The sequence below is a fragment of the Cupressus sempervirens genome, chromosome 7 (assembly GCF_028749045.1).
Source record: "Cupressus sempervirens isolate cs-2001-9-10 chromosome 7, ASM2874904v1, whole genome shotgun sequence".
Lineage (NCBI taxonomy): Eukaryota > Viridiplantae > Streptophyta > Pinopsida > Cupressales > Cupressaceae > Cupressus > Cupressus sempervirens.
Genome location: NC_143124.1, coordinates 503,367,422 through 503,393,063, shown reverse-complemented (window position 1 = coordinate 503,393,063; position 25,642 = coordinate 503,367,422). Strand labels below are relative to the sequence as shown.

Below are 25,642 nucleotides of genomic sequence, written 5' to 3'. Positions count from 1 at the left end.
TAAATCCCTACATTAAATATATGTTGAGCCACAAGTTGGCCTCCAACAGATAATAAATACCAAAATTTCTTAGAAGGCTTACGACACAAATTAAATGCACATAGGAGAGACAACCAAGACCCAAATAGGTCCACACAAACTCCCAGATCGATCCACGTCACGATTACATGCTACATGCATTAAATGCTTCAACTCGATCAAGAAAATCTACAAGAACTCCAATCACCACCAACACACTACCGAGTGTCAGCAAACTCCCAAGCATTGTCAAGCAACCAACACATGTCAAGCAACCAATACATGTTGAGCACAACAAGTGTCGAGCAATAGAAGATGCCGAGCTCCAACAACGATTGAACCCCTTCAATGACCGAGCTCCTTGGCCAAAACAACATCCAAAAGCGATCAAGCACCACTCCTTTGGTGACCGAGTCAACAACTCCTAGCCAAAATCCCTCCAACATGCAGGATTGCAAACAACCCTATGATGCTCCTGCATCACCTTCTCATTTGTAATGGAATTAGATTAGGAGGTGAGATTAGAGAGCTAGAGTAGAGTAGGATAGCTAAGGGAAAGACTTGATCAAATTGTTGCTATAATGATTTCAAAGTAATGGATAGTTCATTGTTGGTTCTCCATAATGAATTACTTGTTATTGCTTTGGAGTATTGCATGGTTTCCTCAATCTTTCACTTGGAGAAGACTTATTTTCATGTTGAATTAGTTTAATTGAATGGAAGTTGTTGTGGATGTTTACTTGTTTGACTCAAACAAATCCAGGCCATTAGCCTATTGCTGATGGTATGGGTGCCTTGTGTGCTAAGTCGATGATTGAATGTGCCTAAATTTAATTGTTATTAAATCTTTAGTTTGCATCAATTTGATGGGATTGGAGAGGAGATATTGATTTGAAAACTATTCAAGTGTTCCTTAGAATCTTGCACTAGGTGGGTGGAGCTGCTAGTGAGATTACATCTAGTAGAGTCCAAGTCATCCATGATTCCTTGCATTCGTGGTTAGAAGTAGAAGTAGAAATAGAAGTTATAAGTTTAAGTTGGAGTTGAAGCAGAAAATTTGGAAAATCAAAGACATAATGTCATTGCATGTTGATATCCATTGAATGAATAGCGTAAGTCCCTTTGTGATAACCAGCATATCACATCATAAAACTGAGTGAAGCCCACAATTAAGAAAGAACCTTTAAGTCATTTGGCGATCTTAGTTTAGAAGCTTAGCATGAGAGATGACCTCATATCAAGAGATGATTGAGAATGGTGTTTCTCCTCGAAACATTAAGGATTTGATTATGCATGTTGTAGTGGAACAAAACTCACATCAATATGCCTCTATAACCATAGAATCCTCATCAACTTGTGTTTTCTCCTCTAGCTCTACATCCCACCATGTCACTAGACTCTCTTTGTCAAAAAGTGAGTTGCGGTCAATGAGAAACAAGCACAATGTACAACCACAAAGTATGTTGCTCTTCTAGAGGTAAGTTTGTTCCTCTAAAGAGAATGGGTGAAGCTATAAGTAGACCAAGTTCTCTCAAAAGTTGAAGAAGTAGAAAACTGAGACAATAATTGAATGGTTAGAGTGGTAATCCAAGAAATTGGTTCATGGAAATTCCACTACAGAATTGGCTCCTCTTGCATCATAGTTTCGATATTCATTGTGGCCGCTTTAGAATAATGTAATGAGCCTTGCTGGCTCTCAAACAATTTGTGATGAAGAATTGATTCCTTTTTGTTTTTAATGTTTTGCAATTTTTGATACAACAATATAGTAGCAAAATAGAAGATATTGCAATAATAATTTGAACTCAAATATTTGGAAAGTATATAGGGAATATACAGCTGAAAATTCCAAATTTTAATACTAATTTAGATACTGAGTATTTTCACGAAATATCAACAACCCAGTTGATAAAATATCCCCTATTATCTAAATCAACAATACCCAGAAAAATTAGAAGTTACAATCCATGAACTTACATGTAGACATGCTTTGAAAAAACTTCTGAAATGAAGACTAGCAGCAGCAAAAGAATTCTCCAACAAAAAAATGCAACTACAATTATGTTGCTCCCAAAGTGTAGATAGAAAAATAATGCCCGACAACAGATATAAGCGGTGCCCAACCAGCTCCAAATTAACTAGCACACAATTTGATATAACAATTCTAGTGGCCTTCACAAATTCCAAAACAATCTTCAGCAGCAAGAAAAATTAAACTTCTCCTTTGTAACAGTTTATGTAGTAGGAGAAAAAGGCAATTATATACCTCAGCACAATTGCAAATACAATCCTCAAAATGAAAACTCAGAAGTGTCACAAAGACAACAAGAGAAAAATAATATTCAATCAAATGCTTTACTCATCAAATGGGCTCATATTTATAATCTCCAAATGGCACAAAGTTTTCCAAATGAACTTCACTTAAGAAGCTTCCCACACAACATTAAAATATAATAAAGTGTCATTATGAAATAATTTATTAATTGTTTTTGGCTCCAAAAATGACCTTTTCCACCATAACTTCAAATTTTGACACGTAAGGCCACTTTTTCTTGTTCCCATGATTTAAAACCTTTTGTCTTGGTTCCAACGAGCTATGATACTGAGGTGACCAACCAACAACACCAACAAAAATAGCAACCTTGGCTTATTTAGATGAATAATAATAATAATTCACCCTTCTTGTGAAAACCACTGAAGAAGCATCAGAATCGAAATCTGACAACACCAAAGCGATCCTGATGATGAAAGACGATAAATGAACCTAACAAGGTGACTTACTATAAATAGACTTGGAGCCCAAATTGGAAGCCCGAAACAAAAACAGAGAGCATCCTCCAACTCCTCTAACTCAACTAAGCTCATTAGAACCAGGAGATTGACTTAATATAAATAGTAAGTCCCTCAAACGGAGCCAAAACACACCATAGGCTATTGGAAAGCCTATAACCACACAACTAAGACCTTCAAATCCTACTGTCAGCTCACAAGGGTTGCAATGGTGAACTGACCTGGCCAACTGCAGGAACCTGCTAAAAAAAGGGACACTAAAAATAACTCCTGAGAGAGGCAAATTTTGTACACTCAATATGAATGATGCTATCCTTGACTAGATCATCTATCTTTTTTAATGGCCCTAAAGAAGCCCGCCTTCTCCTCAACACTCCTATGCTTGTACCAATTAGGGTTTAATATATAGGCAGGTATATACAAGGAAGAATGAAATAGAATGCACATTTAGTGTCAAAAAGTTTCAAGAAATCCCTCTTAGAGAAGCTTGTGAAGAGTGCAAGTAATGTATGGCGGTTTCATATAAACATATGCACATCTGTAGAACCATTGACCACTAATTTGATCCAATCAATCTTTCTCATGTCCTTGAGTGCATTATTCATAGCATGCACACAATGAAGAGTCCATCAAATATGTCTATAAGTTGTATCAATCAATTTTACTATTACTTTGCACACATGGGCAACATTTGTCACTACTTCAACCATATTTAGTGGTCCAACCTCCTCAATAGCATTCTTTTGGATCTAAAACTTAAAATCAGCATATTTGTGATGGCATGAACAATCAACTACCTTAATAAAATAGGGCCCACTAGACATGTAATCATGATATTGATGACAAGATAATGTCTAATTTTGTTTACCCATCCATGACTATATTGCATCATCTTGTTATTCAACATTCCTTCTTTTTCTCAATAAATACATTTATCTAGGAACAGTTCTTATCCAAGATTGTGGTCCTCAATTTTGTCTCCCATAGTGGCACATATGATTGTCCACCCCTTGCTACCATTGTCATCCTTTTCTTATAATAAGTAGATCAAGCAACATGGATAGGAATATCATTGGCAAAGAAGTATTTGCCAATGGCATCACCTAAATCATTCTTCAATTGAACATTTAATAATTTAACTATTTGGTTATTAGCCAAGCTTGTTAACTTGTGTTCCCCTAAGCCTCCACTGCATAGGCTCCTGAAGAAGAGCCTAGCATATGTGTAACTTGCCTCTACAAAGTAAACTAGAACCATGTGGCTCACCTTGAGGACCCTGTGACCTATGAGTCAAACAAAGATGCATAGGTGCAGCTCCATTATCTTCTTTGACATCACTTAGCCTATATATCTCAACTTTGTATTTCAAGACGGTATCCTTGTAAATATACATGCTTCTGCACTTTTTCCTCATTTGTGAAGGAGGTGGGCATTAACTCTAGTCATGTTGCTAAAATATTGAAGTGCAAAAAAAGTGGCACTTGCACATCCTTGTGCTCCTAGATGTCATGGGCCTACTTGCTAGTTCTTTTCTAAACTATTTTTTAGGAGACTTGCAATCAAAAGGACCTTTTGTGACCTTTTCACAACATTGTCCCATTGCAAATGAGGACCCCCTCTTTTCACTTGTTAGTCGTAGAGGCTTGGTAGAGTTTCCACTTTGAGCTCCAAAGTTTGAGGAATAGTTAGGCTTCCAAGTCCCCAAATTGCAAACATAGACAAGTCTTAAGGTTTGAAGTCAATAATGTTGAGATGCAAGAGATTCTTGAGTTCCAAGGAGACTCTTTTTACCATCAAGGTGCCTTAGCGGTAAGTTTTTCCTCATGAGCAATAAATGTCAATCTTAACTCTAAATTTGGGCAAATATGATGAAGTGGTGCATGTTAAAGCAAAAAGTGCCTATAGGGGTTGATCTCACACTCTTAGGAATATAGTATGAATGAAATTGAAGTAAAAAAACCCATAAAATCCTTGTGGAGGTTGATTTTCCACTAAGCACTTAGCTGTAAAAAGTCCCTATGGAGGTCAATTCTCCAGCTTTGACACTTGGAAAATGCTGGGAAATATGTTGAGAATTAAATGTCCTAATGGATGTGGAATTTCCACTTTGTCCTTATGGAGGTCAATTTCCACCTTGTCCCAGGCTAAATCTCCACTTCATTATCAAAAAAGCTAAGAACTAAGTTTGTCCCCATGAGTAAGTTTTTTTCCACTAATCTTAATGGAGGTCGATTTTCTCCTTTGTCCTAATGAGGCTTCAAACGTCCACTTAGTCCCTATGAGTGTCGAATTTTTCCTTGACAACCAAATGTGCAAGAATTGAGTTGTCCCTATGAGGGCCGATTTTCCACCCTCTCCCCAATATGCAAAGAAAGATGAAATTTCAGAGGGACTGAATTTGTCCCTATCACAATCAAATTTCCACCAAGTGGAAATAAGCTAGAGTTGGCTAAAGTCAATGAAGTTCATTTGTCCCTGTGACCATTGATTTTCCACTTGGGAGACACTAAATTTTTAGAGGGAAAAACAAATGCAAATTGAAGGGTCTGATTTGTCCTTATATCCATCAAATTTCCACCTTAGCATTTGACAAAAGAAATTGAAAGAAATGAGTTTGGTTGAGTCCCTACACTTGTCAGTTCTCCACTTCAAGTTATGTTTTTTATCCCACGTGCATCATAAAGTGGTAGAGAAAAGGCAAGCTGTAATGAATTGCCATCAAACACAGTAATAGAACACAAACCAATACGTATGTATGTATGTATGTAAGTATGTATGTATGTGTGTGTGTGTATGTATGTATGTATATGTAATGAGGGAGCTGAAAAAACCAAAAAAGGCAATACAAGATCCAGATATCAGATCAAGAGTGGCCAGCATCTAGGATCAACGAATTTCTGGCATAAAATCAAAAGTTAACATCAAAAATCTGCCTAAGAAAATGTGTGAACCTTTGGTAGAAGCCCAAATACCAGATTCAATCCCTGTCATTCAGGCTGCAATTCTGAGAATTCAGGAGGAGAAATTGAAATTATGTCCGCCTAGTTCTAAGTACGACAAAGACATACATGTCTTCCTTGCCAAAAATCAGAGAGAATTTAAGAAAGAAGTTGCCCAGGTTGATCATAATCACTGTCATTTTCAGAATTCGTAAGTGAGATCAGATTTTAAGGCAATATCTTATCAAATTTCTTTTTTCAGATGTTGAAACATCTTTTCCAAGCTATGTTTTGCAAGTGCAACATTCTAATTTAGGAATCTAACAGCCTATCATAATCACTGTCATTTTCAGAATTCGTAAGTGAGATCAGATTTTAAGGCAATATCTTATCAAATTTCTTTTTTCAGATGTTGAAACATCTTTTCCAAGCTATGTTTTGCAAGTGCAACATTCTAATTTAGGAATCTAACAGCCTGAAATTCACAGTAAATTCATAATTAAATAAATCTGAAGCTTCCATTTTAAGTAGGTCTCCCTGTACAACCATTGACTTTGAGCTTTGAATAGAATCATGTCTGAACCAGAGGCTGGGGTAGCTTCTAGGAAAACTCAAATGAAGAGGATACTTGAAGGACACTATCCAGAATCTCAGATGTCTTCCATGTAGAAGAAGGTTGGGGATACCAACTTTGAGCGCTTGAACACAACAAAGATCAAGGAAAGGATCAATGGAGCCCACAATTAGATGCCTTCCCCTTTAGCAGTCAGTATAATGGGAAATGGGATTACTATGTAGCATGTTTTTCTTCAGCAATACAATAAAGTGAACTGATTGTTGAATGTGCACAACACTACGATCCTCAAACAAAGGATAATCAGGACATCAAAGTGGTTGGTAGTTGCATTCATCACTGAAGATGCATTAAAGGAAACATTTGGAATCCACAATCATCAAAGGATGCAAACTAGGACAAAGGAAGATACTCAAGCTATGTTTGAAAAGAAACCAGATGCATGTATAACCCTCATCAACAACAAGTGGGTCCTTGAATCAAGGTGAAATCATTCCAAGCTGCCCAAGAAGCTTATGAGTAAACATTTCAAAGAAGAATACAGTGACGTGATATTTCTATTGAGCAAGATCATGGGAACCCCTCAAGGAGCAATATTTGAAACATGGATGTTTTGCATCGTAGAGGAGATCTCCACTGGGTCAGTAATGATAAATTGGGTGAAGATAATAAGTGATAACTTGGACATCCAGTGGAGAAATTTGGAGACAACAAAGACATCTTACATGAGCTCCTATATGGTTTATATTTTGCCAATGAATATGAATTACATGACTACCATGAAAAGGAAAAATAGGGAACAGTAAGTGGTCGTAAACTATATGACTGCTGTCCTCAGTTGCAGCTATATGAAAAGGGACATTATAGGATGGTGAAAGATGCTTTGCTATTTATCTTCTCATTGCTACAAGGGTAATTTCAGAGAGGCTGTCTAAGGAAGTGGCATTGGTAGAAAAATAAGCATCATGGTTCATCTAGAACCCAACCCTCACATAAATAAGAATTCAAGAATGCACTTTTCAGCCTTATAAACTTGCTAGGTATCCTACAGACAAATTGGTGTTGCTTGAGGTAGTGATGCAGTTGACAGAGTTTGATCACATTCAAAACGAGAAGCATAGGCAAGAAGCAACTTTTCCTACCACATTGGAAAGATGTTAGAGATATGTCCCATTGCATTGATGGAAAAAACAACTAACACATAGTTGCAGTTCTAGTGGCTTGGAACTTCCAAACTAGAGATCATTTCAATCCACTTCAAAGAATCCCCTCAACGAAAGGAAAGAAATACACACGTTAGGTTTATCTAGAGGACTACTGGGCAAATCTCACAGATGAGTATGGGATTAGAAGAAAGATGTGCTCCAAAATGTCTATGGATTTCATGAGGAAGTGTAACATCTTCCCAATTCCTGATTAGGTAAGGATAATTGGAACCACATACATCCCCAATATTGTTGGCAATATGGTCAGTAAAGATGTCTTGAGTATTGTCATTTATGACAACATATATTCAACATTTCATTTATGCATTTAGAGTTAGAAAATTGTCTAAGTGTTAGACAGTTTGCAGCAACACAGAGACAGATATGATGTGTACGGACGACACACTTCAAATTAGCTTATGCGCAGTTGAGGATAGCTTTATGATAGTCATGATGACATGGTTAAGTGCACAGATGTGTACGGACAGTACAGCGCAAGTTACTATTAAAATACCAGTACGAGTATTTGATAGAGCAAAATAGAGCACAACAAAGAATTGAGTTGTGCGACTTCAAGAATTATTTTGGTGACAAAAATAATTACTAAGTCATGACGAACTGACTTTGTGGATATTAATCAATAACTTATTTTATATTATATCAAGCGTGTGAAGACATGAAGGCCGACTAAGTAGAGAATTACTAATTTGCTAAGTATAAGTAAAGATCTTATCTTGCTTAGAGAAGTGTACTAGATGTGAAAGTTGTATGATATGCAAACTATTGAACGGACAGCTTGAAAGATATATGAGCCTTATGTGATGCGAGATTTGATGTATGATCAGACCGAGTGCAAATTACAACAGTGAGAAAGTATTGTATGTATATCTATTCTCGTGAGGAACTTTATTGTATAAATGCATGTTAGGGCAATGGGCTCTTCTTACATACATTGTATTTGATCTACCAACTCCTAACAGGGTTGAGGCTTCTAGCAAGGCCTAGTCCTCTAACAAAGACTCGAGACACCATATGTACTTCATAGACTCCTAACAGAATCAATATCTTTAACAAGATCATTTTGGTCAGTGAATCATCTTGTGGGTATCATCCCCACCGGGGTTATCCCTTGGCCAGGGTTTCCCTAGTTAACAAATAATGGTGTTACGAGTTCTCTATTTGTATGGTTATATTTATTGTTCAGCATTGTTAGTTTACTTTCATATATTCAATTGTGGGCAAAAGTTTGTAGACTACTAATTCACCCCCCCTCTCAGTATTATCTATTTCTAACAATTGGTATCAAAGCACAAGTTACTCTGAAGAAGCTTAATAGCTTGAGTAAGATCCCTATGGATACAAAATAGTTAAAGAGAAACCTTGAAAAAACTCTTGAACAAATTGACCTTCTTACAAAAGAAAGAGATAGCATGAAAGATAGGTATGAAGATGCAAAAGTTTACATTGGCAAACTGAAAGACAAGATTGATGATCTGAAATCTAGCAAGGAATTGATTGTGCAGACTAGTGACAATGATGAAGTAGGAAATCTCAAGAAAGAAAATGAGATCTTGAAACATGAATTGAAAATTGTTGAACCTAAGTTGAGTCTTAAGAAAGATGGTAGTAAGAGTGAACCTGATCTGAAATCTGAGAATGCAGACCTTACAACCTAGTTGAGTCAAGTAAAATCTGAATTAGATTCTATTAAGATTGAGTAGGTAGAATTAGAAAAGTACAATATCATTGTGAAAGGAGAATTGGCACAAGCTAAGCAACAGTTAGAGAAACTTTATTCTAGTAGTGAGAAGATTGATGAACAGATATTTCACCAAAGACCTTATGATAAGACAGGACTTGGATATCTTATTAGAGAGAAATCAGCCAAGAAAGTTGAAACTAGAAGAGAACCAGATCCAGTTGTTGAATCCCCTAAAGCATCTGATCTAAGGTAGAACAAAAGAGATTGAATTAGTTGATTTGTCAGCGAAACATGACGAACCTAAGAAAACAGAGCAAGTTGATAAACCTAAGCAAGATAAACCACCCAAGGAAGTGAGACATGAGTTCAGAGGTAGATGTTTCATATGTAATGAAGTTGGTCATATGAAAAGAGATTGCACAGGTAAATATTTTAAACCTATTACTAATTTCTACTATTATAATTGTCATGGTTATGGACATAAGGCAGTAGACTGTAAGAAACCTAAGTTTGATTGTAATAATGCAAATAGTAGAATGTTCAAGAACACTAACCCTACAGGTAATGAAAGAGGGAGATCACAAATTAGATCTAATGATGGAGGAAGATCAGATGAAGAAAAGAAACAGTTTGTGTGTTACAAGTGTAACTATCCTAGACACATTGCAAGGAACTACAGAGCACTTGATAGTCAAAATGGAACCAATTAGAGAAGGAATGCACCTATATGTTATCTATGTAATAACTTTGGACACACAGCAGGATATTGCAAAATGGATAGAAGGAATTTCAATAGGAATCCTAATAATAGAAGGAACAACAACAGAAATGACAGGAAGAATGATAATAGCAACGATAACAGTCAGAAGGAAACAGTCAAGGAACATCTTGATGAATTCAAGGAAGCATTTGTGAAAGCTAAGGTGTAAAGGACCGAACCAGTACTGTACTGTTTTGAATCCAATTTTCTCTGTTTCCCCTTTTTATTATAGTGAACCTCAGAGTATGAACCCAATTAACGAATACCCAACAATGAGAATGACAAATAATATTCCAGATAGTTACTAGTTAGAACTCATTAATTAGCACATTTAGAAAATAACCCGCATGCAGATGAAATTTCGAGCAGCAAAGTAAACCCGAACTTTGCCAATAAAATGTCTTCAAAATGATATTAAAGATTCAAACATAAGAGAATACATCACAATTCAAAAGCATTAAACCAGCAACCTCACAACAATCTGGTAGCATGTTTTGCCTTATACAGAAACAGTATAACAACCAGCAACTACCAAACAAATTTCAAGACGTTATTGTATTATACAATAGCAATACAATAACCTACAACTATAAATCCAATCTTAAACACAGTTCTGCAGTCAGATTGGAAAACTAAAGAGAAGAACCTGTAAGTGCAACTGAGATACCTGAAGTGATATCCCCCCTGACAATGGGTTTTCGTCCACTGCCTACCGGCACGAGGGGCTACGTCCTCACACTGGCTAAAAGCTAAAACTTTCTGAAAACTCTCACAAGAGAGAATTGGAAATCTGAATAGTGATTCAAGCATGCCAAAGGAAAGAGCCTCTTCTCTTTTTATTCTCGCAACGATGACCCTTTGAATTCCTTTCTAGGTTTCGTCTTATCCCTCCCCGTCCTCTTGTGACCACATGAGATATTAATTTGACCTTTAATGATAAATCTCCAAGTAACATAGTCAAATTTAATATTGAAAATTCGTTCCTTCTTAAAGATTCTAATGTCCCCAAAGAAGGGACATTACATAAGGATCTAGAAAGATCTTATATAGTTTTGGAGTAGTAGTATTTTGATGCACCTAATGAGACATTGAAGTCAACAATTGTTTGTGACTCATCCAATCTAAATTAAGCAATTGTAGCAGAGACAGAGCATAAGTTGGTCAGAACTAATGGTAGAGAAAGGATTCAAAGTTGAGCAATTAACAAGAAGGTAGAAGACATAGAAAGGAAGCTATGGTAGAGTGCACAAGCAAAGATATGTTCTTAGGAAGATTTGAGAAAGAAAACAAAGTTACAGGTAAACAAAGACAATTTGTGAATTTGTGGTAGATACGCATTTAATGCATAGTATGATTTGAAATAATTTAAGGATTGCAAACAAGATTGTGAGTACCATTTGATCATGCGAAGTGTCTACAGTAATTTGAAGTGCGAAAAGAAGTTCTTGAAGCACGAAATTGCAGAAGCCCTAAACACAATTTTAAGGTATTTTATGGAGCTCGAATTAAGCTTTTAGTGCATACAGTTAGAGATACAATGACTAGACAGTTGGTTTATGATGTTAGTGAAAGGCCAAGATATGTATTCAAGAAACATCCATTTGCTTCTCTTGTGGATGATCCGTTAGGTGCATTTTCGCAAGTCCCACAGAATGTGCTTCCCATAGAAGATATCAGAAGTTATATCCATTGCAAGATTGAGAGTATAGGAGATGAGGATATACACAAGGATATAGGAGTCATGTGTAACAATGACCTAACTTTGAAGTCTGATTATGCACACCTGAATGAGTCAAACCCAGTGAAGTATATGTTTTATACGGAGTTTGATAATCATGAACGGACCCGAATCATTCTAAGTAGGGTACATCATGAAATATTCTGGTTAGGAAATGAGCATGTTGCAATTGACAATGACCTAATTCACAAGGTCACAGAATTAAGTAATGAGGGTTGCAATCCTATAAATGAAAAGAATGTAAGGAAGATGGTTGAAACAAACCTAAATACAAGATTTGACGGAAGAAACATGAAGGTTGATACAATTTAGGACAAAGGAGTAAAGTCATTAAGTAAGATCTTAGGATACAAGTTTAACCATGGTTCAAGGGTTAAGTCAATACCAACTAGATTCTTGCACCCAGCTTATGTAATGGCAGTTCAGGGAAGGAAAGTGAATCTGTGTGAGATAATCAGATTATAGTTGTTGGGTAACATTACAAAATTGAACAAGACCAAGAACACAGTATTCTGATTTGAGTCCTTATTGACTCATTTGTTTTTCTATGCAACAAAGAAGTTCCCATGGATGACTAATTGGGAGAGCAATGACTATGCAATGAAGTTGGTAAATCAATGCTACAGATCAAAGATGAAGAATGTCAGAGATAATTACATTGACAGAATGATAAAGAATTTCTAGACTGAAATGAAATAGAGGTACACAATACCTCCCTCCATGGTGGAGAAGTACAAGGATGATATATGCTTCATGGTGGAAACTGATAACACTTGCATGGAAGTTGTGGAACCAAGGGTAAAGTTTATAGAGCCCATGGGATATGAGATGAGCGCAAAACTTATTGAAGGGTATGCGCAGATCATACTCCAATCTGAGGAGGACATTGAGTGCCCTAGATAGGGAACCTATGAAGAGAAGATGAGAGAAGTTCATTCTAAACTTCATAGCAAGGAAAGCAAGAAGAAAATAGAAAAAGCAATTGAATCCATCCTTAAGGAGTCAGGCATGACTCAAGAAGAATTCAATGAAGTTAAGGGAACTGCGCTAGAGATGAAGGCAGGTAGACAATTAGAGGTGATAACAGCAACACCTATTGCTGTTGCAGCACCTTCAGTAAGTATAACTACAGTTGAAGTGAGTGCTCAAGCACCTTATGCAGCAGTTGCGCAAGTGCAACCAGTAAAAACAAGAAGTGATCAACAAAGGAAGTAGTCAGAGGTGGAAACACCTATTGCGCAAAGAAATTCAAGAAGACTGGTGAAGGTTAAGCAAGAACCAACACCATCCACCAAGGAAAGGGTCAATCAGACCACAAGTGGACCAGGAAAGAGAAGGAAGGCACTGCAAGTTAGTGACTCTTGAGATTTTGAGGAGGAAGCAAAGGATAGACCAGTAGAGAAAGCCGTGCAAGAAGGCAAGACACCAGCAAGAAAGAAAGCATGGAAGCCAAAGGTAGAAAACCTTAACATGCAAATAATTAATGATGACAATTTTGTACAGTTAAATAAGTATTATAATTTGTATAATAACATGGATAGAAGGTAACTAGAAAATGCCATAGTCAGAAATATGATCTTTCAGAATAAGAGGTTTGATAGCATTCAGAATAAGATACAAGAAGACCTATATAATAGGTTATTAAATAGAAAGAAAAGAGTGACTAAAGAGGACACTAAGTTAAGAGAGACTATGATCAATAAGTTATGTGAAGTTAACTCTAAGGAGGACTTAGACAGAATTTCAAAGGGTATTGAGCCCTTGCTGAGGAACAAAAGAAGAGCAATTCTTCTGATGGGAGGCAACTATGAGGATGTGAAAAAGGAAATAGAGGAGGCCATTGTGAAATACATGACCTCAGTGCCTACAGTAGCAGAGGTGAGGGCGCAACCCAAACTTGAGAGCCCAGCTTATGTACAAGTAAGTACACCTTCCAATGATGAGGAAGAAGTAGAAGAGACTCAGTAGCCACTCTCACCACGCACATTGTTATGGGTACTGAATCCATGGAAGTGGACAATACACACATAACTGTGGATGCAAAGGAGAATCCATTTGCAGCATTTGACCAATCCATTGTTGGCAATATCACAGCTTATTCCAGCTCTGATGATGATGAAGAAGAAAAAAAGAAGAAACAGGCTAGGGAGAAGAGAAAAGAAGAGGTAAAGAGGAAAGAAGAAGAAAGGAGAAAGGTAGAAAAGAAGAAAGAAACAGAGAGGTTAGCAAAGGAAAAGAGGATAGAAGAGGTAAAGAAAAGGAAAGAAGAAGAAGAAAAGAAAAGGAAAGAAGAAGAGGACAAAAAAGAAGAAAGAAAGAAGAATCAAGAGGAAGAGGAAAGGAAGAAGCAAAAGAAAAGTCAAAGAGAGAAGCTGAGAAATTGGAAGACGAGAGGAAGAAGGCTAAGGAAGAGAAAAAGAATGCTGAACTAAAAGCAGTTACACTTATCCCAGCAGCAACAGCAGTAGTAGCACCATCTAATGACGATCATGATCAAAAGGGACTAATGAGTTCTTTGAGCAAGTTGCTCCAAAAGAACAAATCTGTAAAGTCTTAGGAGAAGACACTAACTGAAGTCATAGACAGAATACAAAAGACAATTACCACAACTATAGCTAATCCAGACTTACAGTTGAAACCTAAGGAATTGGTGAAGACCTTTGATGAGGAATTCACAACTTTAGCTGAAGTAGCTTCAGCACAAGCACAAGCCAAGCATGATGCAACACTATTTGATACAATGTGCCTAAATGTAAGAAATGACTTGAAGGCACTTGATGTAAGCATCAAGGAGTTAAGGAAACACATTGATGAAGGTAAGAAGTTGTATGAACAGTGCGCATTGTCATACAAGTACCTGACAAACTTTGAGAGTCAAATAAAGGGTAAGTTAAGTGATCTTGACACACACTGAAAAATTGCAGCTCCCCGAGACCAGTATTGAGGACTGTGAACAAAAGTGGAGAAGATCCATAATGTGATCAGAGGTTTGGAGTCTGATAAGGAAAAGGCAGCAAAGAGGTTCTCTACTCTTAGAGAAATCTTGTCACCGAAGATCAGCATTTTGCAAAGGAAACTAGAGGAATGTCTTGTAGGAAAGACTTCCTATGATAAGTTTACCTAAACTGACTTGAGTGCAGTTGAAGTGGCATCTTATGCACTATGCGCACTAATTAGTATCTTCGATACAGTGAAGTAGAACTAGAAAAAGGAAGTGGAAAGACTGAAACTTGTATATGCAGATTGTTTTTCTAGGATATCAAGTTAATCAGCAGCAGACCACAAAGTTTTTGGATACAGTTTTTGACACCTTTGTCATTGATGTCAAAGGGGGAGTAATATGTAAGGAAAATTGTATGCATGGGAAAGAAGTATTGATATGAAAATTGTATGATTGTATATGTAAGGGGGAGTACACTTATGTATAATGTAAGGAGTGATAAAGAATGTAATGATCCATCAAAACATGAATAAAATTGTTATGTTTTCAAGGCAATTTCTGTGTAGTTACTTTTATTTGTTTTGTTATGTATGACATCATTTTGGGACTTAGCCAATTTTTCTAAATGTTGCCATCAATGCCAAAGGGGAAGATTTTTGGCAATATGGTCAGTAAAGATGTCTAGGGTGTTGTCATTTATGGCAAAATATATTCAGCATTTCATTTATGCATTTAGAGTTAGAAAATTGTCTAAGTGTTACACAATTTGTAGCAACACAAAGGCAGATATGATGTGTACGGATAACACACTTCGAATTAGCTTATGCGCAGTTGAGGATAGCGTTGTAACAGAGTTATAATGACGTGGTTAAGTGTGCAGATGTGCACAAACAGTACAACGCAAGTTATAGTTGAAGTACCAGTATGGGTATTTGACAAAGTAGAATAGAGCATAGCAGAGAATTGAGTTGTATGACTTAAGGAATTATTTTGGTGACAAAATAATTACTAAGTCATGATGAGCTGCCATTGTGGATATTAATCCATAAGTTATTTTATATTATATCAAGTGTGTGAAGACATGAAGACCGACTAAGCAGAGAATTACTAATTTGCGAAGTATAAGTAAAGATCTTATCTTGTGCAGATAAGTATGCTAGATGTGAAAGTTGTATGATATGCGAACTATTGTACGGACAACTTGAAAGATATATGAGCCTTATGTGATGCGAGATCTAATGTATGATTAGAGCAAATGAGAATTACAATAATGAGAAAGTATTGTATGTATATCTATTCTTGTGAAGAACTGTATTGTATAAATGCATGTTAGGGCAGTGGGCTCTTCTTGCATACATTGTATTTGATCTACCAACTCCTAACAGGGTTGAAGCAACTCCTAACAAGGTTGAAGCTTCTAACAAGGACTCGAGACACTATATGTACTTCATAGACTCCTAACAAAGCCAATATCCTTAACAGGATCCTTTTGTTTAGTGAATCATCTTGTGGGTATCATCTCCACTGGGGTTTTCCCTTGGCCAGGGTTTCCCTAGTTAACAAATAATGGTGATATGAGTTCTCTATTTGCATGGTTATATTTACTATTCAGCATTGTTAGTTTACTTTCATATGCAAGTTATAAAGTAATTAACAATATTCAGTTGTGGGCAAAAGTTAGTAGAATATTGATACACCCCCCCCCAGTATTATCTATTTCTAACATTCAAAAGAAGTCCATTCCATCACTTGATTGGTCCCAAGTAAAAGAATTGACAGATTTGAATATCTTGATGAGGTAAGTGATTGATAGATCAACAAGGCAAGGAAATAAGTTGTTACTTTGACCTATGGAAGAATACAAAATGAGGAGTTTTCTTCTAAGTGAGAAGAAAGAACAATCAGAAATACAGCATTGAATAATGGTGAACAAGGGCAAGTTTGAAAGAAAAGAGACGAGACATAGTAAGGAACACAAGTAAAGGGTAAAGAGGTCACCAGTGAAGAATCCAAACATAAGAAACACAAGTCTAGCACTGCTCAATCCAACATGATTACTTCAACTATTAAAGAGATTGACATGGTGGATAGGGAATACAAATCAAAACAGGATGCTTACACAGACATTCTACCTCAAGATGGTCAAGAAGAATCCTCGTCATCCCAATCAGCACAACATGAAGTTGAAAAGCAGCAACCAGCATCCCTTGCTATACAACTAGAGGTTGATTTGGGAGAGAACTTGGGGGATTTCAATCCAAATGAAGAAATATTTCCAGCTTTGAGAGGAATCAATGATGACAATCAGCATGAAGATTAAAAAGAAGAAGAAGAACATTATTTTAATGTTCACGAGGCTAAACATAGCATATGGGACAGCCTATCAACTTCAATAAAGCCGTCCTTTTCCTATGTATGTTGATGATGAGGGGCCCCAAGTTCTCAATGTTCTCCTTGCTGAATAAATTATGCCAATAGTTGTCAGTTAAAATATTTATAAATGTGTCCCTGCTGTCCTTGTAAGCAAGACATTCAACAACAAAATGGTGTTGAGTTTCCATATTCCCAGAATTGCAAAACAGACAAACCCACTCTTCCCACGCTTCTTTTGGTCTTTTCCAATGCCCGGCTTCACAATGCAGCTGACTTAAGTTAGTTCTAAGTTGTGCAATAAGAATTTTTGCTTCCCATTGCAATGTTGGCCCCTATGTAAGCATTTCGAAGTTGGTCACATGTGGGATTAAACTCACTAATAAAGTATTTTTCCTTCTACCTATCCCATTACCCCAGTTCCTCATGTAAAACTTATCTAAAACTAAACCTTTATCTCTTTTCTATTTGTTGGACATGTGCTGAAGTGAATATTCCACTTACCCATCCACATGATGTTTTGGTGCATCCACAACTCTTCCTTTTGCAGAATATGTTGTTACAGACAACCTTAGGCCATATGTCATCTTCCATTTGTTCAAATCATTTAAGGTATCTTAAGAGACGCACCATAGTCATTGTTTCAATAGGGTAAGGTCCTATTTTGCTTAAAATGATATTGTATGGGACTGTGCCCTTGATTTTGCACTTACATGTGAGGGGCTGTTTTTGAATTCCTTCTAATTGCTTATATTGGGAGATGGACCTGCCACTGGCCCAAACTTCACAGACATAAAGAACAACTGTAACACTAAAGGCCAAAAAGGGTTTAAGAAGTTTTCCAATCCACATCTCTGCCTCTCTACATCTGTTTGAAATGCATAAACAGAAGAAGTTCAGCTAATAGAGAGCATAAATGATTTCCTATCTCAAATTGGTATGGCAAAAGAACAAAAGAAAGCTAAGAAGTTCTCTTAAATTACTAGAGGTAGCTCAAAAGCTTGTGGAGAGAATTATCACTGATTTTCCATCAAAATCATAGATAAATGCTGAAAAGAAGCTCAATCAGGACTTAAAAGCAAAGAAAATGGACTTTAGAAAATAGAAAATCCATGATCACAATCATTTTGCCTCTTTGTTTTGATGTAGAGAAAAAATTGATGCATGTTCATTTCATGTAAGCTTTCAGATTTCCTTCATTCATTTATACTTATTGATTTCCACTTTGTTTTTTGCAAGATAAATATGGAGCAAAGAAGACTGGGAAAGCGAAGGATGGAGGGAAAGTTAGGCTCAAAACATCAAACGAGAAGGAGATTCAAAATCAGACTATCACAGTGCAAATTCAAGATCAGGATCAAGATGGAGTTCAAAAAAGAAAAGAACAAGGAGAGTAAAAAAACAAAATTTACAAGTGGAAGAAATTGTCAAAACTTGAGTTTCTTTTGGAAATCCAAGTTCACTTTAAAAGGATCTAGCTACATGAAAAATTTCATCACTTCAAGAAGCTCAAGGTTAAAGCATTGAAAGAGACATCAAATTTGCAAGTACAAACAAGTTCAAAACCGTGGCAATGAGAAAATTTCCAAGAGCAAGGATGAAGAAAATTTGAGGAGATGAAGCAATTTGGGAATATGCCATCACAATTGAAGGCTTAATAATGTTGAGCATCAAGAGATATTTCCTCATCACCAAAAAAATGATCAAAAAAATGACCAAGTTATGAAAGAGATGTTGAGGTGGCACCCACTTGTCTTCAGCCAATCAGAAAATCTCAGTTACAGATGTTCAAGCACATTCAATCATCTTAAGGTCAAGTGTACAATTTTCTAATTGGCTCTCAAAAGCATTGTAATTTTCTCATTGACACACAAGGTGGTGCCTTCATGTAATTAAATGATAGTGAGGCAACCCTAAATAGGGTTTGTAATAGATTAATCTTGATCCTTGATCTTGAATCAATCTTGTCCCTTCACCAAGGCCTTCTTATATGTAACTCATTAGTTATAGAGTAAGGTAGGAGGAGACTTGTTGAAATTGTTGTCATAATGATATCAAAGTAATTGTTGATTCATTATTGGTCTTCCTGGTGGATTACTTGCGTTGCTTTTAAGTATTGCATGGTTTCTTCACTCAGAGTAAATTTCATTTCATGTTGATTAGAAGTAGTGTTCAGTTGAATGGAAGATATTTTTGATGCATCTTTGGTGAACTTGCTTATAGACCAAACCACTAGCTACTTGTTGATTGTACGTTGGCATTAGCATTATGAGCTTTACTTTGATTATTTCTTGCACACTGATATGCATCAATGAATTTTTGATAATGGAGTAGTGGTAGTTTGAACATCGTACATTTACCTAAGGGGGTTGCACTAGCTTGGTTGAAGTTCATGGCTAAACTGAGTCTAGTAGAGTCATAAAGACATCCACATTTGCTTACATTCTAGGAGTAGAATAGCTTTCTCTAAACCTTCTCCTTGAGTTGTTTGATTTGAAGAAGTTAAATTAATAGCCATTGATTGAACACTGTTAGTCCCTATGTGATAACCAGCATATCACATTAAAAAATTGAGTGAAGTCCACAACTAAGAAGGAACCTTGGGGTTGTATCATTGCAATGCATCTACATTGTTTAGCACATGAGCATCCTTATTCAAGAGAGAGTCATAGAATTAGTGTTTCATCTTGGGATACTAAGTATTTGATTATCTATGTTGTAGTGGAACAAAACTCACACCAAAACTACCAACATTTGATATTAGAGTTACAGCAATATAAGTAATCAAATGAACAAAAATTGGCACTAGAGAGTCAAGTCATGAAGGGTGGTTAAGACATATCATTTACATACTAGAAGAGCCAAACTATACAGTGGGTGCATTCATAATAAGATACTAAGCAAAGAAAACTTATAAAATATTCTCTAATTCAACACACAGATAAACCAATCTGACTTCTACAAGGCATCTGTTTTTACCATCCAATCCCTGGACATGGCTGAGGGCAAGTAACCAATTAAACATGACTTTCATACACATCAATGGCCACTATGAGTTTCACGTGATGCCTTTTTAATCAACCAATGCTCAAGTTTCTTTCAAAAGTATAATAAGTCATATATTCCATCCTTGTTGAGGAAATCCAGTCATATTTCATCAGTGGTAACCTAATTTACTATGAGTCCATTGAAGAGTATTACATGAGAATTGCTTCAGAACTGATTTGCAGTTGAACTTTCTGATTGAAGAATCAATGCGTTATTTTGCAAAAACTAAACTTCTGTAACTAGGAATATTGTCATTGAGGAGTGAGTAAAAGTTGTTCCAACAGTGATCCTTCACATCCTTGACTTGCCCACACAGAATAACCAGCTCAGTTGAGGGGACTATGTTTTCGGGATTTCAGATATCTATGATATAAAATGCATTATAGGTTTTCATGGCACTACTCACTGATTTAACCAAAAGGGGCCAATTCAAATGGATGAAGAAAGCAGATGCTGCATTTTAAACAATGAATATGGTAATTAAATTAACCCTTCTACTCACTCTCACCAACCTTTGACAGCCATTTGTCAAAGAATGTCATGCACAAGTCATGGGTATAGGGGCTTTTCTAATGCCAAATCAGTGACCCAAAACCTTCTAAAAACAGAAATCTCAATGATACAAAAGATATTATCTATTTATGACAGGGAAATGTTGGTTCTTATACATGGAAAAAAGTTAGGCAATACCTATTGGAATAGCACTTCATTCATCTGCACTGACTGTCAAAGCTTGAAGTATTTCCTATCCAACAGACCTTCACAAAGCAACAAGGAAAGTCGGTAAGCAAGCTACTGGGATTTTGACTTTGAAATACATAATTCCATGTCGCAAACACCTCAGGTATAAGAACTTTCTATTGCTAAACCAAGATAGAAAGAAAAGATTAAGATATTAAAGGAATATGCCAGGCATGATAAATCTCTACTGGACAAAGACAGAATGCATGAAGAGGACAGAAAAAAATCATTTTCAGATGACATGATTTTCTACATCAACTGTACACATGGAGTCAGAATCTGTATTGAAACCAGAGTGCCATTATGCGTAACACTAATGACTCAATTTTTCATAAATTGATTAAAACAAATAAGGTATTCTCCTGGGAAGGACTCAAATCAAATGTTGAGAACTTTGTTGCATTATTACCATCAATTTCACTGATGACCTCACAACATGTGTTGCTTGTGCAGTATATGTGGGGACTACATGGGCTTAAAGAAATCTGTTCATTAGAGAGATCTAAAACTTAAGGATGTTTTGGAAAATACTATTTAAACGTGTGGGAGCCTCTATAAAACCAAGCACCATGAATCATCCCCAAAACCAATGGAAAAAAAGATATTGCTTATAAAATCCAGATTGTTACTTGTTCCATTATGTTACAAAACAACAAATGTCATGGCAAAATTGACTATAATTGGTAGATAATTGGCAGAATGCACATACAGATTGAGGGATCATTATTTAAAATTGTTTTACAATAATGTGCTCCATGTGACAAACTAAGAGACCCGTGTAACAAAAATAAGATATTTCCTTAAACAAAATCAGAAAAATTAAAGAAACTGAAAAAAATCAAGACTGTTTAAAAATAGGATAAAGCTCTGCAAGATGATCACCATATTGACAGCAAGTTCCAAGTTAGTGATAACGATTTCATCACACTACAAACACATACACAATATTCCTTGGAGGAAGAGAGGTGTAAAATCATGGGAAAAGGTATCACAGACTTTATATTTTGGACAAACTGCATGCTCTCTTTAACTTGCAGCGGTTGCCTGTCTAAATGGTCTATTACATGTCTTATGTTTGAAGAAAGTAATAAGACTAAATGTCCAAATTCAAAGACAGAAATATATATAATGAAGGGCCACGGGAGAAGCCACAAAAAATTCACAACCCAACATTAAAATTGCCTTATGACAAAGCAATGCAAGGAGCACAAAACTATTGCGATACACATCATAACTTAGAAGACCGACCCTCTAGTCAGTGGGTCAGCATCCCCCTTTCTAGATGGTACTTTATTCCACTGTCTCTTAATAGATTAGATGTATACAAATTAGAGACCATACAGCAGGGTTTCAAAAGGATGAGATGAATAGTTATCTTATGGCAAAGTCTGAGAGAAAATTGCTCGACCTAATACAATGTTGGGTCATGTCTGCTGAAGTCTTTAATTTTGCCATCAGCAGTCTTGACAACTGGATCTCCAAATATCTGATCTGCGCTAGAAATTAAATCCTTTCAATTAATTGATTACTTGTCACTCTGCTTTTAGCATGTTTTTTGATAGAATGTTTAGTTCACGTTTTCTGTTAACTACAAATATACTAGTTACAAATATCTGTTTCATATTTTCACAATTTGAATGTTAAGATATAAGCCTCCATTTCTCTGAATACTTTATAACTCGACATTTTTATGTGTATCAGTTTCAACTCTTGTAAGTTAAGGTTTGAATTTTTTCTTATCTATAGCTTCACTTCTTATTTGGTTTGTAGAAATTCTCAATTTGAATTTACTAATTTAGTAATGTAGCTACAATCTGTTTCCCGGATGAGCAATTACATCCATTATTTTATGTTCAAGTGTAGTTATGAATCTCATTGACATAGATACAACACAGGAAGTCCGTCTGAAAGCTGGCTCCACAGGCAACTAGAGCACTACAGAAACAATGTATTTCTCAAAGAGAAAACAAAAAGAAAGTAAGTCCTGAATTGGTTTCTGTAAATGATGGTTGTTAACTCAGTTCCATGAAAAGATCCAAATCCCCTCACAGTTGTATCAAAGGCCCGAATATTTGGTCACATATGAACCCAAACCACTCCTTTTAACCATTTTGGAACAAGTGCATTCTTAAATTTCTCAAACAAGCAAGATAGAAGATGGGATGTGGCTACCAATAGAAGATTTTCTTAAGGCACATGTGTGGCATTAAGCTCTTCCTCTTTATGTTCAATGTTCCAGTACATGTACATGGAGATAGAAGCTTGCTAATGGCACATTACCTGGAAAACCATTTCGGCATCATAAGAAACAGCAACCAAAATATGAGGTATTTTCAATGCCAACAACATTTTCCTCTACATTACAGTACACACAAATGTAGATGAGATTTTGTGTACAAGAAATGCTGTCATGCATTATTTGTCCCAGGTATGTTCTTTGTCCCAGGGAACAAACATGTTGTGAGTTTCTTCAGTATAAAAGTTTCTTTGAGCTGAATGTCAGGAAAGTTTCTCATTCTTAACAGTGGGAATGCTTTCTGGGCACCAAGCTTGACCGAGCAATGCCCTATCTTTCTAGGCTGTTCTCTGATTTTCTTCACCGTTGACTTTTTGAGTTCCCACCTCAAAAGATATATACAGCCAGCTGTGTCCACTGGACATAGCTCTTCTTACACAATTTTAAATTACAATTGATTGGTTGTATTTATAAGGATTTATGTTTTCCTGTGGAGCTAGCATCTGGTTTTTATTTCCCTGGTTTATATTTTCCTGAAACATGTACCTCATTATAATTGAACTGCTTAGGTCATCTGCGAGCATTATTATAACTTCGAAATCAGTTTTATTTCTAATTATACTACATTTGACGTTCACCATCTACTGAAGAACTTGACACTGCTCCATTGAAAATAGCCGCAAAACCAATTTAGCAGTTGTTCCCTAAGCACCATCGTCATTGATCAATAACAGCAGGTTAGTTGAGAACTTGTTGCAAGATCTGATCCCTCCCTGCATAACTTTATTATACCATTCATTTCACTTAAGAATCCCCGCATCTGTAAAAGCATAGAGAATTCACACTTGATCCCACTATACCATACACGCGGCAGGCACACTCAATTAATATCTGACTCCCACTGAACTAGAAAGTCCTTACAGTGATGATTACAGGGTTGGTTGTCTTTATTTACTGATCAACTCGCTACCATCATGTCAGCCCGATGTAGGGATTGAGATTCTTTAAAGCTAGAAATTCGTGCTACCAATGTCCTCTGTAAATTCTACAAAGCTGAAAAACTTGAATACTATTATACATGGGGGATTAAATGGAAGTAAATACCATATCCAAGCATACATGTTTTCCTTGAACATGACGGTGTGAATTTTTGTTAGACACAATTTTGACTCAAGGGCAGTGTCATGAAATGCTTTCTGCCCTGCCCAAATTCGAGTTTGATAAAAAATGTCAGATTCTTTTTCAGCTATCAAGCAATTTGCAACACAACGTTTGTAAATGTCAGTTTTTCCATGAATAATTACAGGCAGAGTTTAGTACATCCATTCCTTTAACAATCCATGTGTCGAGCAATCTTATCTTCCATGACCAATCTCTTGTGGGTTACAGTAGCCCACTTGGTGGACATTCCATAAGCGAATGCGAATGGGATTGAAATTAGCAAACACAGTAATTGCATACGATAGCAAATGATCCATCGTTAGCTCGCGGTAATAAGCAGATCTTGCATAAGGAGGGAACTAAAACGGCAGAATTCATCTGTGCTAGTATGGAAAGACACGAGAGAGTTAAGGAGACTCACATATTCACAGAGGATTTTAAGCTGGTCTTCCATAAGATGCTGTCCTTCCTTGACCTTGACAATCCATCCATCCAGATCCATCGAGCTCAACTACTATTATTATTATGAATTCTCTAATAATAAATGGATCTGCAAGAGGATTCTACGGGAGGCCAGAAGACATGAGAATGGAAAAGCTTGCTATGCATAGATTCCAGGACGGGCACAAAGCTTTTGCTTACAGATGGAAACCACCAATAAAGTACAGTTGATTGCTTTCCAAGGATTTTTTTCACGGACCCACTTTACACGAAGTCCATACATATTTGGAAAGCCGGCTATTGGATAGCTTATCTTTTGAAGTGCCTAAATTGGCCCACATTACTGATGCCCAGGGAGGGTTTAGATCCTCCAACCGTTCCGAATGAATAAATACGTGTTTAGATTCTCTGATCTATGCTACGAGAAGTCAAAACATTTGAACTCGACATAATTGAAAAACGTCCACGTAGGATTTTTCTAAGTGAAATAATTTTGTATTTTTGGGTTTTAAAAGTGGATATTTAAAGATGTAGAGCTTCAAATATATATCATTTATGGGTTTAGAAGTTAATTATGATATAATGAGTATGGCTCCACAATCTAACAAGAGACACAATGCGTCATAGTTCCTACCTAACGCATGATAGTTGTAGAGGTGTAGATGAGTGAAAATCTAAATTAACATTGTGAATGCATTAATTTTTGACTAGAAATGCACTTGTGATCTAATAGGATTGCTCATATTTTGTTGTTAAATTCTTATCCTAGAAATGCACTTGTGATTTGATAGGATGACTCATATTTTGTTATTAAGTTCTCATCCTAGAAATGCACTTGTGATTTGATAGGATGGCTCATATTTTTACTCATTAGCACTGGACAAAAACTAAGATAGAGATATAGATACAGATAAATAGCAGTATATAACAATAACAACATAAACATATATGCAGAAGGGAAAAAAAAATACATAATAT

At 36.2% G+C, this 25,642-nt stretch overlaps 1 protein-coding gene across 2 annotated transcripts in view; it reads right to left on the bottom strand.

Moving 5' to 3' along the window:
* Nucleotides 1–25,050, bottom strand: part of LOC149547734 (phytochrome-associated serine/threonine-protein phosphatase) — a 106,906-nt gene extending 81,856 nt beyond the window's left edge. Inside the window, exons 1-2 of one of the 2 annotated variants that reach the window (XM_089791802.1) lie at nt 24,645–25,050; nt 20,776–20,843 (exon numbers count right to left, since the gene is read on the bottom strand). Coding sequence is in view for 1 of the 2 variants with exons in the window: in XM_089791801.1 (XP_089647927.1) it covers nt 24,645–24,725 (81 nt within the window). In the remaining variant the exon portion in view is untranslated. The remainder of the gene's footprint in view (nt 1–20,775; nt 20,844–24,644) is intronic. The other variant, XM_089791801.1, reaches the window with a different exon arrangement.
* Nucleotides 25,051–25,642: the final 592 nt, after the last annotated feature.